We start from the raw sequence: 16063 nt of genomic DNA, 5'->3' as shown, positions 1-16063 counted from the left end.
ATCATAACAAAACACGTCGTGCAAGATTTCATCCCAATCGGATAAGAATTACGCACTCTAGAGGCTCAAGAACTCAAGACCCAAGATCGGTTTATATGGCAGCTATATCAGGTTATGGACCGATTTGAACTATAATTGGCACAGTTGTTGGATATCATAAGAAAACACGTCGTGCAAAATTTCATTCCAATCCGTTAAGAATTGCACACTCTAGAGGCTCAAGAAGTCAAGACCCAAGATCGGTTTATATGGCAGCTATATCAAAACATGGACCGATATGGCCCATTTACAATACCAACCGACCTACATTAATAAGAAATATTTGTGCAAAATTTCAAGAGGCTAGCTTTACTCCTTCGGAAGTTAGCGGGCTTTCGACAGACAGACGGACGGACGATCAAGAATATATATACTTTATGGGGTCTCAGACGAATATTTCGAGTAGTTACAAACAGAATGACGAAATTAGTATACCCCCCATCTTATGGTGGAGGGTATAAAAACGTATTAAGTTCGGCCGGGCCGAATTTTGGGAAACCACCGCCATGGATTCCGCTAAAATGTGGGAGCTATATCTGGTTATATACCGATTTGGACCGTACTTGGCTCAGTTGTTGAGAGTCATAGCAGAACACTACATGCCAAATTTCAGCCAAATCGGATAAAAATTGCGGCTTCCAGGGGCTCAAGAAGTCAAATCGGGAGATCGGTCTATATATAGCAGCTATATCAGTTTCTTGACCGATTGGGAACGTATTTGACACAGTTAACGGGAGCCATATAGCCTCGAAAGGGGGTCTGAATCCAAGGATAAACCACTGGCTCTACAGTAGCATGATTGGACCAACACTTAGTTACGCCTCACTAGTTTGGTGGACTGCGATGGAGAAAAAGTGCAACGTAAGAATAATACAACGAATCTCTGGTATTGCCATCTGCAAGGCCATGCTACACAGATGGATCAAAGCTATAGGAGAGAGTGGGTCTGAGGATCTACATTGCGAATCCAGGGACTGAGATCTGTTTTCGACTGCCTGACAATAATATGGTCCTGCTGGCGGATCTCCGAGCGATCACAAAATGCTTTGGAAGATGTGGTGTTAACACGAAGCCGTGGAGTATAAACATCTTTAGGGAAAGTAAACGGGCCTTCAGGGCAATAACAATCAGTACGGTAAGGTCACGAGCAGTCTGGGAGTGTAAGAAGGAGCTTAACGCCTACTTTTAGAATGGCATGATCCGCACCATTTGGTTGCAAGGCCACACCGGAGTTGGGAGAATAAAATAGCAGACGATTTGACAGTGTAAGCCAAAGGACTGCCGTCAACAAACTTGGTTAACGTTTAGCCTTTCAGGTCGACGGAGTCCTATCTATATATAGACCGATATAGTCATAGACCGATCTATCGGTTAAGGGTCTACGGCCCATAAAAGCTGCACTTATTACCCGATTTTGCTGAAATTTGAAACAGTGGGCTATTTTAAGCCTCCCGACATTCGATCTAAATATGGTTAAGATCGGATTGTATTTAGATATAGCTGCCATATAGACCGATCTGCCGATTTAGGGTCTTAGGCCCATAAAGGCCACATTTATTATCCGATTTTGTTGAAATTTTGGGACAGTGAGTTGAGTTAGGCCCCGCGAAATCTTTCTGTAATTTGGCCTAGATCGGCTCAGATTTAGATATAGCTGCCATATAGACTGATCTCTCGATTTCAGGTCTTGGGCCCACAAAAGTCGCATTTATTGTCCGATGTCGCCGAAATTTGGGACAGTAAGTTGCGTTAGGCTCCAGATTTTGATATAGCTCCCATATAGACCGATCTCTCGATTTGAGGTCGTGGGTCGATAAAAGTCACATTCACTATCCGATTTTGCTGAAATTTCAGACAGTGAGTTGTGTTAGGCCCCTCAAAATTTTTCTGCGATTTGGCCTAAATCGGGTCAGATTTCGATATAGCTGCCATATAGACCGATCTCTCGATTTAGGTTTTGGGCCCATAAATATCTCATCTATTGTCCGATGTCGTCGAAATTTGGGACAGTATGTTATGTTAGACCTTTCAATATTTTTCTGCAATCTGGCCCAGATAGGTTCAGATTTATATATAGCTGCCATATAGACCGATCTCTCGATTTAAGGTCTTGGGCCACAAAAGTCGCATTTATTGTCCGATGTCGCCGAAATTTGGGACAGTAAGCTGTGTTAGGTTTCTTGGCATCCTTCTACAATTTGGCCCGGATCGGACCAGATTTTGATATAGCTCCCATATAGACCGATCTCTTCGGCCCATAAAAGCCACATTCATTATCCGATTTTGCTGAAATTTTAGACAGTGAGTTGTGTTAGGCCCCTCGACATTTTTCTGCAATTTCGCCTAGATCGGCTCAGATTTGGATATAGCTGCCATATAGACCAATTTCTCGATTTGTTTTCATGGGCCCATAATAGACCCATTTATTGTCCAATGTCAACGATATTTGGCACAGTAGGTTGTGTTAGATCCCTCGACATCTTTCAGCAATTTCGCCTAGATCGGTTCAGATTTGGATATAGCTGCCATATAGACCGATCTCTCGATTTAAGGCTTTGGGCTCATTAAAGTCGCATTCATTGTCCGATGTCGCCGAAATTTTGGACAGTGAGTTTTGTTAGGCCCTTCGACATATTTTTGCAATCTACCCCAGATCGGTTCAGATGTGGATATAGCTGCCATCGTCGCATTTATTGTTCGATGTCGCCGAAATTTGGGACACTTAGTTGCGTTAGGCTCTTCGAAAACTTTCTGCAATTTGGCCCGGATCGGTCCAGATTTTGATATAGCTGCCATATATACCGACCTCTCGATTTAAGGCTTTTGGCCCATAGAAGTCGCATTCATTGTCCGATGTCGCCGAAATTTTGAACTGTAAGTTTTGTTAGGCCCTTCGACATGTTTCTGCAATTTCGCCTAAATCGGTCCAGATTTTGATATAGCTGCCATATAGACCGATCTTTCGATTTAGGGTTTTTGGCCCATAAATGGCGCATTTATTGCCCGATGATGCCGAAATTTGGGACAGTGAGTTGTGTTAGGCTCATTGACGTTCTTCTTCAATTTGGCCCATATCGGTCCGGATTTGGATATAGCTGCCATATAGACCGATCTCTCGATTAAAAGTCTTGGGCTCATTAATAACGTATTATTGTCCGATGTCGCCGAAATTTGGGACAGTGAGTAGTGTTAGATCTCTAAATTTTCTTCCTGTAATCTGGCCCAGATCGGTTCAGATTTGGATTTAGCTGCCATATATACCGATCTCTCGATTTAAGGCTTTGGGCTCATAAAAGTCGCATTCGTTGTCCGATGTCGCCGAAATTTGGCACAGTGGGTTTTGTTGGACCCCTCGACATCTTTCTGCAGTTTGGCCTAGATCGGTTCAGATTTGGATTTAGCTGCCATATATACCGATCTCTCGATTTAAGGCTTTGGGCTCATAAAAGTCGCATTCATTGTCCGATGTCGCCGAAATTTTGGACAGTGAGTTTTGTTAGGCCCTTCGACATATTTTTGCAATCTGCCCCAGATCGGTTCAGATGTGGATACAGCTGCCATATATACCGATCTCTCGATTTTAAGTCTTGGCCCCATAAAAAGCACATTTATAATCCGATTGCGCAGCAATTTGGCGCAGAGACTTGTGTTAGGCTTTACGACATCCATGTCGTATGTCGGTTCATATCGGCCAATGGTTGGATGTAGCTACCATAAGGGCCATTATTTTTTCTCAAAAATTTTACAATGACGTGCCGAATTTGGTCCAATTCGGACCATATTTCGATATAGCTGCTATGGGGGCATAAATTATGCTTTTTTTCACCGGACTGTGATGAAAGGTGGTTTACATACATACCCAGGTGGTGGGTATCCAAAGTTGGGTCCGTCCAAAGTTACCGCTTTTTTACATTTTATAGCCGAGATGGGTAACCTTTCGCGACACCTTTTTGGGCAAAATTTTTAACATGACCATATATGGCATGGTACTTCGGAAATGTCGCCAGCCTTAAGAGGGGATAACCACCGCTTTAAATTTTGTTCGATGTTCTCGCAAAAGATTCAAAAGCAGGCACCCAGCACCATAGGCGGACATAGGCTACAATGAATGATTTCGGTATCCACATTCAGGGCCAAGTGGTGCCACCCTAAAAAGATATTAGAGAGTTACAGGAGATGCAGCGGAGCGGGGGCCGGTTCGGCTAGTTAAATACAAATTATTTACCAACCATTTATGGACCTTTGAAAAGAAAAATAACAAGTTAATGTTTTTTTAACAATTTCAATTAAATTTATTAAAATAAAAATTACAATTAATTACAATAGATTTACATAGATTTATTTATTTATTCTTATTATTTTTATCTTTTTTAAGTTATCAGTTAAATATTTATACAACAGATGGAGTGTTCATATTCCATCGCAAGGGGATAGATAGTTAGTGTGTTGTTATGGGTCTTCTTTGTTTTTTAGGTTTTTTTTTTTTTTTTTTTTTTTTTTTGGGGGGGGGGGGGGGTTTAGGGTTTATGGCGCATTATTTTGTTTTTTAATTTTTTTACCTTAACAATTTTTGTTTAGTTGCTTATACGTAGTTGTTGGTTTTTTTTTGTTTGCTTGTATATTAAATGCCCTTTAATCAAATGTTTTTGTTTTTATTGTGTTTCTTAAATGTTGTTGTTGTTGTTGTGTTTTTAAGTTTCTTTCTTCTTTCATTCTTGCAAAAGGCAGTTAATTGAGTATTTATTTCTATCTGATTTTTTTCTGCATTTTGTTTTTTTTTTTTTTTGTTTTTTATTATTTATTCTGTTTAGTTTTTTGACAACAATCCCGCTAAAATCATACAAGAGTTTCATATCGGTTCCTTCGTTTTACCATTTCACCACTTGCAGTTACCAAAGGGTTTGCCTTGTTTTCTTGGGGGACTTTTATTCTATTTCTTTAATTTTCTTTTTGTTTATGGCTTGTCTAGAGATTATATCTATTTTCCTAACATGAGGTTCAGTTGAAATTGAATTTTGTTTTGTTAAAAAATGTTTTGAGTTTTTTTTTCTTGCATTTCATTCATTTAAATTTATTAATAATTTTGTTTTCGAGGTTCACTGTCTTGTCCATTTTCTCTATGTTAAATTATTGTGAGTGTGTTTGTGTGTGTATGTGTGTGTATGTAAGTTTCTCAGGGGGGAGGGAGAATTTTCTGTTATACTCATTTATCGTCAGAAACGTGTGCCATTGCTGCGATCTTGAGTCAATAGAATACTCTCACCATTCAGTTGATGATGTACAATTTCCTCGGGTACGGTTTTTAGTAGACCTGGATTTGTCGACTGTAAGGAAAAGTATAAATATAAGGAAAATGTTATTAAATAAGTAATTTTTTTATTTTATCATATATGAATATTTAAAAATATGCCAAAATTGGAAATAATCTCTGGAATATTTTGTGTAGAAGGGCCACAGTGAAGCTCACTGTCCCAAATTTCGATGACATCGGATAATAAATGCGCCTTTTATGGCCCCAAAGCCTATAACCGAAAGATCGGTCTATATGGCAGCTATATCCAAATCTGGAACGATCTGTGCCATATTGCAGAAGTTTGTCAAGGGTCTTAACTTAACTCAATGTCTCAAATTTCGACGACATCGGACAATAAATGGGCCTTTTATGGGCCCAAAACCTTAAATCGGGAGATCGGTCTATATGGCAGCTATATCCAAATCTGGACCGATCTGCGCCATATTGCAGAAGTATGTCAAGGGGCTTAACTTAACTTAATGTCTTTAATTTCGACGACATCGGACAATAAATGCGCCTTTTATGGCCCCAAAGCTGAAAACCAAGAGATCGGTCTATATGGCAGATATATCCATATCTGAACCGATCTGTGCCATATTGCAGAATTATGTCAAGGGGTTTAACTTAACTCAATGTTCTAAATTTCGACGACATCGGACAATAAATGCGCCTTTTATGGGCCCAAAACCTTAAATTGGGAGATCGGTCTATATGGCAGCTATATCCAAATCTGGACCGATCTGGGCCAAATTGAAGAAGGACGTCGAAGAGCCTATCACAACTCACTGTCTCAAATTTCAGCGATATCGGACAATAAATGAGCCTTTTATGGCCCAAAAGCCTAAAACCGAGAGATCGGTCTATATGGCAGCTATATCCAAATCTGGACCCATCTGTGCCATATTACAGAAGTAAGTCAAGAGGCTTAACTTAACTGAATGTCTCAAATTTCGCCAACATCGGAAAATAAATGCGCCTTTTATGGGCCCAAAACCTTACATCGGGAGATCAGTAGATATGGCAGCTATATCCAAATATGGACCGATCTGGGCCAGATTGCAAAAAGATGTCGAAGGGCCTAACACAACTCACTGTCCCCAATTCCGTCGAAATCGGACAATAAATGTGCCTTTTATGGCCCCAAAGCCTAAAATCGAGAGATCGCTCTATATGGCAGCTATATCCTAATCTGGACCGATCTGTGCCATATTGCAGAAGCATGTCAAGGGACTTAACTTAACTCAATGTCCAAATTCGACGACATCGGACAAATGGGCCTTTCATGGGCCCAAAACCTTAAATCGGGAGATCGGTCTATATGACAGCTATATCCAAATCTGGACTGATCTGGGCCAAATTGAAGAAGGACGTTGAAGAGCCTATTACAACTCACTGTCTCAAATTTCAGCAAAATCGGATAATAAATGTGGCTTTTACTGGGCTAAGACCCTAAATCAGAGGATCGGTCTATATGGCAGCTAAAATCTGTAACGATCTGGGCCAAATTAACGAAGGATGTCGAAGGGCCTAACACGACTCACTGATCTAAGCCAAATTGACGAAGGATGTCGACTGGCCTAACACAACTCACTGTCCCAAATTTCAGCAAAATCGGATAATAAATTTGACTTTTATGGGCCTAAGACCCAAAATCGGCAGATCGGTCTATATGGGGACTATATAAGGATATAGTCCCATATAGCCCATTTTCGAACTTAACCTACTTATGGACAAGACAAGAATCAGTACAAAGTTTCAGCTCAATATCTCCATTTTTATACCCTACACCACTATTGTGGTAAAGGGTATTATTGATTTGTGCATTTGTTTGCAATGCTAAGAAGGAGAAGAGCTAGACCCGTTGATAAGTATACGGATCGGCTTAGAATCACTTCCTGATTCGATTTATCTATGTCCGTCTGTCTGTCTGTCTGTCCATGTATTGTTGTAATCAAGGTACAGGTCGCATTTATTTACCGACTTTCACAAAATTTTGCTCAAGTGTCTTTTTTGGTCCAAGAACGAACGTTATCGATTTTGCAAAAAATCGGTCCAGATTTAGATATTGCTCCCATATATATCTCTTTCATCCGATGTGCCCTTTTAAAGCTGTAGAAGCCACAATTTTGGTCCGATCCTTACAAAATTTGGCACGAAGTGTTTTTTTATCAATCCAAAATGTTTGCAAAATTTTATTGAAAGCGGTCCAGATTTAGATATAACCCCCATATATATCTTTCGTCCGATTTGACCTATTAAGGCTGTAGAAGGCACAATTTTGATCCGATCTTTACAAAATTTGGCACGAAGTGCTTTTTGTGACGTCCCAATATGTGTGCAAAATTTCATCATAATCGGATCAGATTTTTATATAGCCCCCATATATAACTTTCGTCCGATTTGACCCATTAAGGCTGTAGAAGGCACAATTTCGATCCTTCGCCAAATTGACGAAGGATGTCGACTGGCCTAACACAACTCACTGTCCCAAATTTCAGCAAAATCGGATAATAAATTTGACTTTTATGGGCCTAAGACCCAAAATCGGCAGATCGGTCTATATGGGGACTATATAAGGATATAGTCCCATATAGCCCATTTTCGAACTTAACCTACTTATGGACAAGACAAGAATCAGTACAAAGTTTCAGCTCAATATCTCCATTTTTATACCCTACACCACTATTGTGGTAAAGGGTATTATTGATTTGTGCATTTGTTTGCAATGCTAAGAAGGAGAAGAGCTAGACCCGTTGATAAGTATACGGATCGGCTTAGAATCACTTCCTGATTCGATTTAGCTATGTCCGTCTGTCTGTCTGTCTGTCCATGTATTGTTGTAATCAAGGTACAGGTCGCATTTATTTACCGACTTTCACAAAATTTTGCTCAAGTGTCTTTTTTGGTCCAAGAACGAACGTTATCGATTTTGCAAAAAATCGGTCCAGATTTAGATATTGCTCCCATATATATCTCTTTCATCCGATGTGCCCTTTTAAAGCTGTAGAAGCCACAATTTTGGTCCGATCCTTACAAAATTTGGCACGAAGTGTTTTTTTATCAATCCAAAATGTTTGCAAAATTTTATTGAAAGCGGTCCAGATTTAGATATAACCCCCATATATATCTTTCGTCCGATTTGACCTATTAAGGCTGTAGAAGGCACAATTTTGATCCGATCTTTACAAAATTTGGCACGAAGTGCTTTTTGTGACGTCCCAATATGTGTGCAAAATTTCATCATAATCGGATCAGATTTTTATATAGCCCCCATATATAACTTTCGTCCGATTTGACCCATTAAGGCTGTAGAAGGCACAATTTCGATCCGATCTTTACAAAATTTAGCACGAAGTGCTTTTTGTGACGTCCCAATATGTGCGCAAAATTTTATCATAATCGGATCAGATTTATATATAGCTCCCATATATACCTTTTATCCGATATGGTCTTTTAAGGCTGTAGCAGGCACAATTTTGGTCCGATCTTTACAAAATTTGCCATGGAGCGTTTTATTCGACGTCCTCATATGTGTGCAAAGTTTCATAACAATCAGTGCAGAATTAGATATGGCTCCCATATATATTTATCATCCGATATGGCCTTTTAAGGCTATAGAAGCAACAATTTTGGTCCGATCTCTACAAAATTTGATATGGGCCGTTATATTTAACATCCTCATATGTGTGCAAAGTTTTATAAAAATCGGTCCAGATTTAGATATAGCTCCCTTATATATTTTGACCGATATAGCCTTTTAAGGCTGTAGAAGCCATAATTTTGTTTCCGATCTTTACAAATTTTTTCATGAGATTGTTTAATTGACATCCCAATATGGGTGCAACATTTCATCAAAATCGATTTAGATATAACTCTCCTATATATCTTTTATGCGTTTCGACTTTTAACGCTGTAGATTTCGTCATTCCGGTTGTAACACATCGAAATATTGATCTAAGACTCAACAAACTATATATATTTTTGATCGTGCTGACCTTCTAAGTCGATTTAGCTATTTTTGTAGGTCTGTCCGTCTTCCTGTCTGCCGAAAGCACGCTAACTTTCGAAGGAGTAAAGCGAGGTACTTGAAATATTGCACAAATACTTTTTATTGGTGCAGGTCAGTTAGGATTGTAAACGGGCCAAGTCAGTCCATATTTTGGTATAGCTGCCATATAAACCGATATTGGATCTTGACTTCTTCAACCTCTAGAGGGCGCAGTTCTTATCCGATTTGGCTGAAATTGTGTGTTTTATTTTGACATCCAATAACCCCGCCATGTATGGTCCAAATCGGTCTATAAACTGATATAGCTTCCATATAAACTGATATCGGATCTTGATTTTTAAGCTTCTAGAGAGCGCAATTATTATGCGATTTGGCAGAAATTGTACAGGATGTGGTTTTGTTTGACCATCAATCACCCTGCCAAGTATGGTTCAAATCGGTGTATTACCTGATATAGCTCACATATAAACCGATCTCAGATCTTGACTTCTTGAGCCGCTAGAGGGCGCAATTCTTATCGGATTTGGCTGAAATTCTGCACAAAGTGTTTTATTTTGACTTCCAACAGCTCTGCTAACTATTGTCAAAATCGGTTCATAACCTGATATACCTCCCATATAAACCGATCTCGGATATTGAATTCTTGACCCACTAGAGGCCGCAATTATTATCCGATTTCGCTGAAATTTTGAACGAAGTGTTTTGGTATGACCATCAACAACTCTGCCAAGTATGAACCAAACCAAATCGGTTCACAACCTGATATAGCTCCCATATAATACGATCTCGGATCTTGATTTCTTGAGCCGCTAGAGGGCGCAATTATTATCCGATTTGGCTGAAATTTTCCATAAAGTTTTTTGGTTTGATTTTCAAGAATTCTGTCAAGTATTGTTACAATCGGTTCGTAACCTGATATACCTCCCATATAAACCAATCTCGAATCTTGATTTCTTGAGACGCTAGAGGGCGCATTTATTATCCGATTTGGCTGAATAATTTGCATAAAATTTTTTGGTTTGACTTTCAACAACTCTGCCAAGTATGGTCAAAATCGGTTCATAACCTAACATATCTCCCATTTAAACCAAAATCGGATCTTGATTTCTTAACCCGCTAGAGGCCGCAATTGTTATCCGATTTGGTTGAAATTTTGCACTCAAACACTCCGATTTGAATGAAATTTTGCATAAAATTTTATGGTTTGACTTTCAACAACTCTGCCAAGTATGGTCAAAATCGGTTCATAACCTAATATACCTCCAATTTAAACCGATATCGGATCTTGATTTCTTAACCCGCTAGAGGCCGCAATTATAATCCGATTTGGTATTTTGGTTTGACCATCAACAAGTCTGCCAAGTATGGCCCAAATCGGTTCACAACCTGATATAGCTCCAATAAAAGCCGATCGCGGATCTTGACTTCTTGAGCCTCTAGAGGGCGTAATACTATCGGATTGGGCTGAAATTTTGCACGAAGCGCGTATCCAAGAATGGCCCATATCGGTCCACAACCTGATATAGGTCCTATATAACCCGATCTCACGATTTGACTTCTTAAGCCCTTATAAGCTACAATTTTAGTCCGGTTTGGCTGAAATTTTGCATATAGTGTTCTGCTATGACTGCCAACAGCTACGTCAAATATCGGTCCATAATCTGATGTAGCTCCCATATAAACAGGTCTCCCGATTTTATTTCCTGAGCCACTATAGGGAACAATCTTTATGTGATTTTCACAATGAATACCACTTTTGTTTCCAACTGTCAAACCAGGTATGGCCCCAATCGGTTTGGTATAGCTGAAATAGCATAGCAATTCTTATCGATTATCCTTTGTTTGTCTAATAACTTGACAAATGCGATCCAATGTGAAAGGTATATAAAATTCGGCCCAGCTGAACTTATCACGCTTTTACTTGTTTCTAACTTTTCTTTGACTCTTTTGTCTATTAAACCTGCGTTTGGTCCTTACTTCTCATATGATTATTTTCAGACCAAATGGCTGACCGACTGACTATTGACAAAACCTATTTTCAAAGAACATCCATTGTTTCATACAAAGTGGTCTAGAATATGGAATAATTATTTCTACTGTCAAATTATTCCAATTTGGAGAACTGAATGCATACATATTTCCATTGTGACAATGCCATCATGGCCTGGAGATTATAAAATATTCATATTTACCGCTTCGTTAGTGTAGACACCTGCGGACCCCAGACTGCTGACACCAACTATGCTGCCATTTCCCTGTAAATGTAGCATGCCAACCATTCCACTCGATCCCCCCGATGTGGATACCGACGACGATGATGACGATGTACATGGCAGTCCTGTGGATGTTGGTGCTGCTGTTGAGTTAGCTGCAGCCGCCGATGCTGCTGTGGCAGCAGCCGCTGCTTTAACTGATGCTGATTGCGCCAAAGGCGATTGTGGTCTCTTCTGGGACGACGCACATATGATGGATTGATGTTGCTGGGCATTGTGATGTGACACTGGCGGTGGTGGCATATGCATGGGCATCATGCCACCCGTTGTCTGCAACAGGCCGCCGCCACCACTGCAAATACTACCTAGGCCATTGTTGGCATGATTGTTGGCGGCTGCTGCCGCCGCCGCTGCTGCCACCACTACTGCAGCTGAGTGTTGTGACATGGTAGGGTGATGATGTGATTGTGTGAGTGAGGGTGGTTGCTGTGCGGCTGAAACTATTTTATGTGCATACATGGAATGGGGTGTGGTAAAGGTGGCCAATTGTGATGGATGTGACATGGTGACACCGGTAATGGTATTCGTGGCAAACATGGGACTCGTCGAGTACATGGGATGATGGGCGAGATCAATCTGTAATGAAAAATATATACAAAAAAATACACACAATGGTTTATATTTATATGTATGTATTTTCACACACACACAGACAGATGTGAGTTAACAAAATACAGTGAGAATATTTTATATTTATATACATATACACTCATAGTATGTGTGTAAGTATAAATAGAAGATTTATGGTTGATTGGTTAGTTGGTTCGTTTTTTTTTCCACATTGCTTCGATTTGTTATGAAAGGCCATGACAAGTATGGATGGATATGGGATTTTTCAATAAATTCTGGACAAAAGTTCATAGGGACATTAAAGTTGTTAAATTCAAGTTAACATAAAGTTTAGTAGAAATTTAGAATTGTATATACAATATATGGAAAGTACAATAAACGTTTTTATTTAGGTTGGGTTAAATCAAACAAATTTGTTCCCGTTTTTCGGTCAGGATACATTTCTTGATTGGATTTTTGTAGGTTTAAAACCAAAATTAAAAAAGGCTTTAAGTATGGTCGAGGCGAATCATCAGCGGTATTGAGCGGAGAGTCCTAGTGAGGGGTCGAGTGGCACCAGCTCTTGCATAAATACTGAGTGCCCATGATGCTCTATACGACAAGGCGAGTTATTGGCGCCTTTAAATAACCAATGGCCACACTGTTCCCGCAGCGATCGAAACGAGCTTGCTCGCCTACAGGAGCATGCCGAGGATCGCCTCCTCCACATGAAAATGTGGCTACCACAACAACAAAGGAACAAGGGAAAACTTCTCACATATCATTGAGTGCTGTCCGATTCAAGTTTTCTCAATGATAAGGGGTCTCATTTTTATAAACGAAGTTAAACTTCTCTCCAAAGAGAGTCGCACTGCGGTACGATGTACGGACTAGGCTATAAAAAGGAGGTCCCTTATCATTGAGCTTAAAACTTGTATCGAACTGCACTCATTGATAGGTGAGAAGTTTGCCCCTGTTCCTTAGTGGAATGTTTATGGGCAACATTTGCAATTTGAATAGTACCTCACAAATTTAGCCAGCATTAGGAGGGTATAACCAACGATGACAATTTTTTTAATGTTCTCGTCAGTGTTGGAACCCAAGCGTTGGGCGTTCTAGGCGGACATACAATACCCCACTTCCCCCCTCCCCCCTGGCTACGTTTATTATCCCACAAGGTCAAATCCACAGGAAGCTGAATTGGAAGTGTCATAATTAGGAGGGGAACCGAGAGGCTTGCATATGTTGAGTACCATACCAACGAGGTATAGGATACACCACATGCTCTAAGGGAGCGTGATGAGGACCCACTAGGACACTGGAGACTTTACTTGATATACGACCCATTGACATACAGATTAAGTGTGAGGCAACCACAGCGGTTATGAGACTTAAGGCCATGGGAGAATGGATAAAGGAAAGGAGCCGGTCATACCATCGAGGTTAAGTTGAGGCTACGATCTTAGTCCAGAAAGGAATCGATTGACGAAACACTGATTCTACCATCTGGAAGATCATTTAACACAGTTGGATCAAGCCTAGAGGGCAGAGTGGGCCTGGGGCTCTACATTTCGAATCTAGGGACTGAGATCTGTTTTCGACTGCCTTGCCATACAATGGTCCTTCAGACGAAAATCCGGATGATCACGAAATGCGTGAGGTGCTGTGGTGTTAACGCGAGGACGTCGAGTATGAACATTTTTGCGGACAGCAATCTGGCCATCAGAGTAATAACAACCAGGACGATAAGGTCACGAACAGTGTAAGGAGGAGCTTAACGCCCTCTCTCAGGATGGCAAGATTCCCATCGTTTGGATGCCCGGCCATAACGGAGTAAGGGGGAATGAAAGGGCAGATGATTTGCCGGTGAAGGTCAGAGGACTGCCGTTATCAAACTTGAATAACCGGAAGCCTTTCGGGTTGACGCAGTCCGAGTTAAGGGCGTGGACAACGAACAGCGAAACAGTCGGTAGGACGAAAATCCTTTGTGGAGATCCGAATCCTGAGAAGACGAGGCTATTACTGAAAAGCAGTACGAAGGAGGTCAGTAAAGCTTTAGGTATCATAAGAGGACATATAGGAGTACGAGCTCACTTACCGCAGCGACAAGTATTATAATGTGTAAGGTATGTGGGGAAGATTATGAGAAATTGGAGCATTTCCTAACTCCTATATGTTTTCGAGAATAACAAACATCGGCACAATACAAGACATGAACCAACTTAGGGTCGTAATATGGGAAAGGACCAAGGATTTTATAAGTAGCATGGAATTCCTCCACCAAAGGATGGAGGATGGGGGTATACTAATTTCGTCATTCCGTTTGCAACACTTGGAAATATTAATCTGAGGCCCAACAAAAGTATATATTGGGTTGCCCAAAAAGTAATTGCGGATTTTTCATATAGTCGGCGTTGACAAATTTTTTTATAGCTTGTGACTCTGTAATTGCATTCTTTCTTCTGTCAGTTATCAGCTGTTACTTTTAGCTTGCTTTAGAAAAAAAGTGTAAAAAAGTATATTTGATTAAAGTTCATTCTAAGTTTTATTAAAAATGCATTTACTTTCTTTTAAAAAATCCGCAATTTGGGCAACCCATATATTCTTGCTCGTGTTGACATTCTAAGTCGATGTAGCCCTGTCCGTCCGTCTGTTCAAAGCAAGTTAACTTCCGAAGGAATGAAGCTAGTTGCTTGAAATTTTGCACGAATACTTCCTATTAGTGTGAGCCGATTGGGATTGTAAATAGTCTATATCGGTTCATGTTTTGATATAGCTGTCATAAAAACCCATAAAGGAGCTTGACTTTTTGAGCTCGGGTGGCATTTTGAAACAGGTATTTTATCTTTACTTCCAACAACTCTACTAAGTATCGTCTAAATAGGTTTATGTTGTTGTAGCAGTGTGTAATACACTGAGACGGCAGCCCTTGCTGATGAAGTAATCCCTCGGGTCAATCCGGTACGTACGACCAGCTGCCATGGGTTCATAACCTGACATAGCTCCCATATAAACCAATGTTGGATATTGACCTTTTCAGCCGCTAGAGGGCGCAAATAATATCCAATTTGGTTGAAATTTAGCATGAAGTGTTTTGTTTTTACTTCTAACAACTGTGCTGTGTATGGCCCAAATCGGTTCATAACCTCATATAAGTCCCATTTAAACCGATCTCGAATCTTGACTTTATGAGCCGCTAGAGGGCGCAATTATAATCCGATTTTGCTGAAATTGACAATCAGCAACTGTGACAAGCCCATGGCCCAAATCGGTGAATTACCTGATATAGCTCCCGTCTAAACCGATCTTGGAGCTTCATTTCTTAAGCCACTAGAGGGCGCAATTATTTGGCGATTTGGCTGAAATTTTGCATAAAGTGGTTTGTTTTGACTTCCAATCTGTTCACAACCTGATATAGCTCCCATATGATCTCAATCTGTTCACAACCTGATATAGCTCCCATATAAGCCAATTTGGGATCTTGACTTCTTGAGCCGCTAGCGGGCGCAATTATTACTCGATTTGGCTGAAATTTTGCATAAAGTGGTTTGTTTCGACTTTTAATAACTGTGCTAAGTATAGTCCAAATCGGTTCATATCCTGATATAGCTCTCATATAAGCCGATTTGGGAAGTTTATTTATTTAACCGGTAGAAGGCGCATACGATTTGGCTGAAATATAGAAAAACTGGGTTGTCTTGACTTCCAATAACCGTACCGAGTATGGTCTAAATCGGTTCAAGTAAACCGATTACGGATCGTGAATTCTTTAACTGCTAGAGGGCGCAAGTATTGTCTGATTTGGCTGAAATGTTGAATAAAGTGTTTTGGTTTGACCATCAAAAACTGTGCCAAGTATGGTCTAAATCGGTTAATGATCTGTTATAGCTCACATATAAA

At 40.2% G+C, this 16063-nt stretch overlaps 1 protein-coding gene across 4 annotated transcripts in view; it reads right to left on the bottom strand.

Annotated features, from left to right (window-relative positions):
- Window positions 1-4807: 4807 nt before the first annotated feature.
- The window catches only part of LOC106093722 (nephrin), a 442943-nt gene continuing 431687 nt past the window's right edge, over window positions 4808-16063 (bottom strand). For 3 of the 4 annotated variants that reach the window (XM_059368603.1, XM_059368605.1, XM_059368604.1), the window contains 2 exons: window positions 11534-12190; window positions 4808-5363 (listed from right to left, as the gene is read on the bottom strand). In XM_059368603.1, coding sequence (XP_059224586.1) covers window positions 5253-5363; window positions 11534-12190 — 768 coding nt within the window. In that variant the 3' untranslated portion in view covers window positions 4808-5252. The remainder of the gene's footprint in view (window positions 5364-11533; window positions 12191-16063) is intronic. The other variant, XM_059368606.1, reaches the window with a different exon arrangement.

Source organism: Stomoxys calcitrans, chromosome 5 (assembly GCF_963082655.1).
Source record: "Stomoxys calcitrans chromosome 5, idStoCalc2.1, whole genome shotgun sequence".
In the NCBI taxonomy this organism is placed as follows: domain Eukaryota; kingdom Metazoa; phylum Arthropoda; class Insecta; order Diptera; family Muscidae; genus Stomoxys; species Stomoxys calcitrans.
This window is presented reverse-complemented; position numbering and strand designations above follow the sequence as displayed.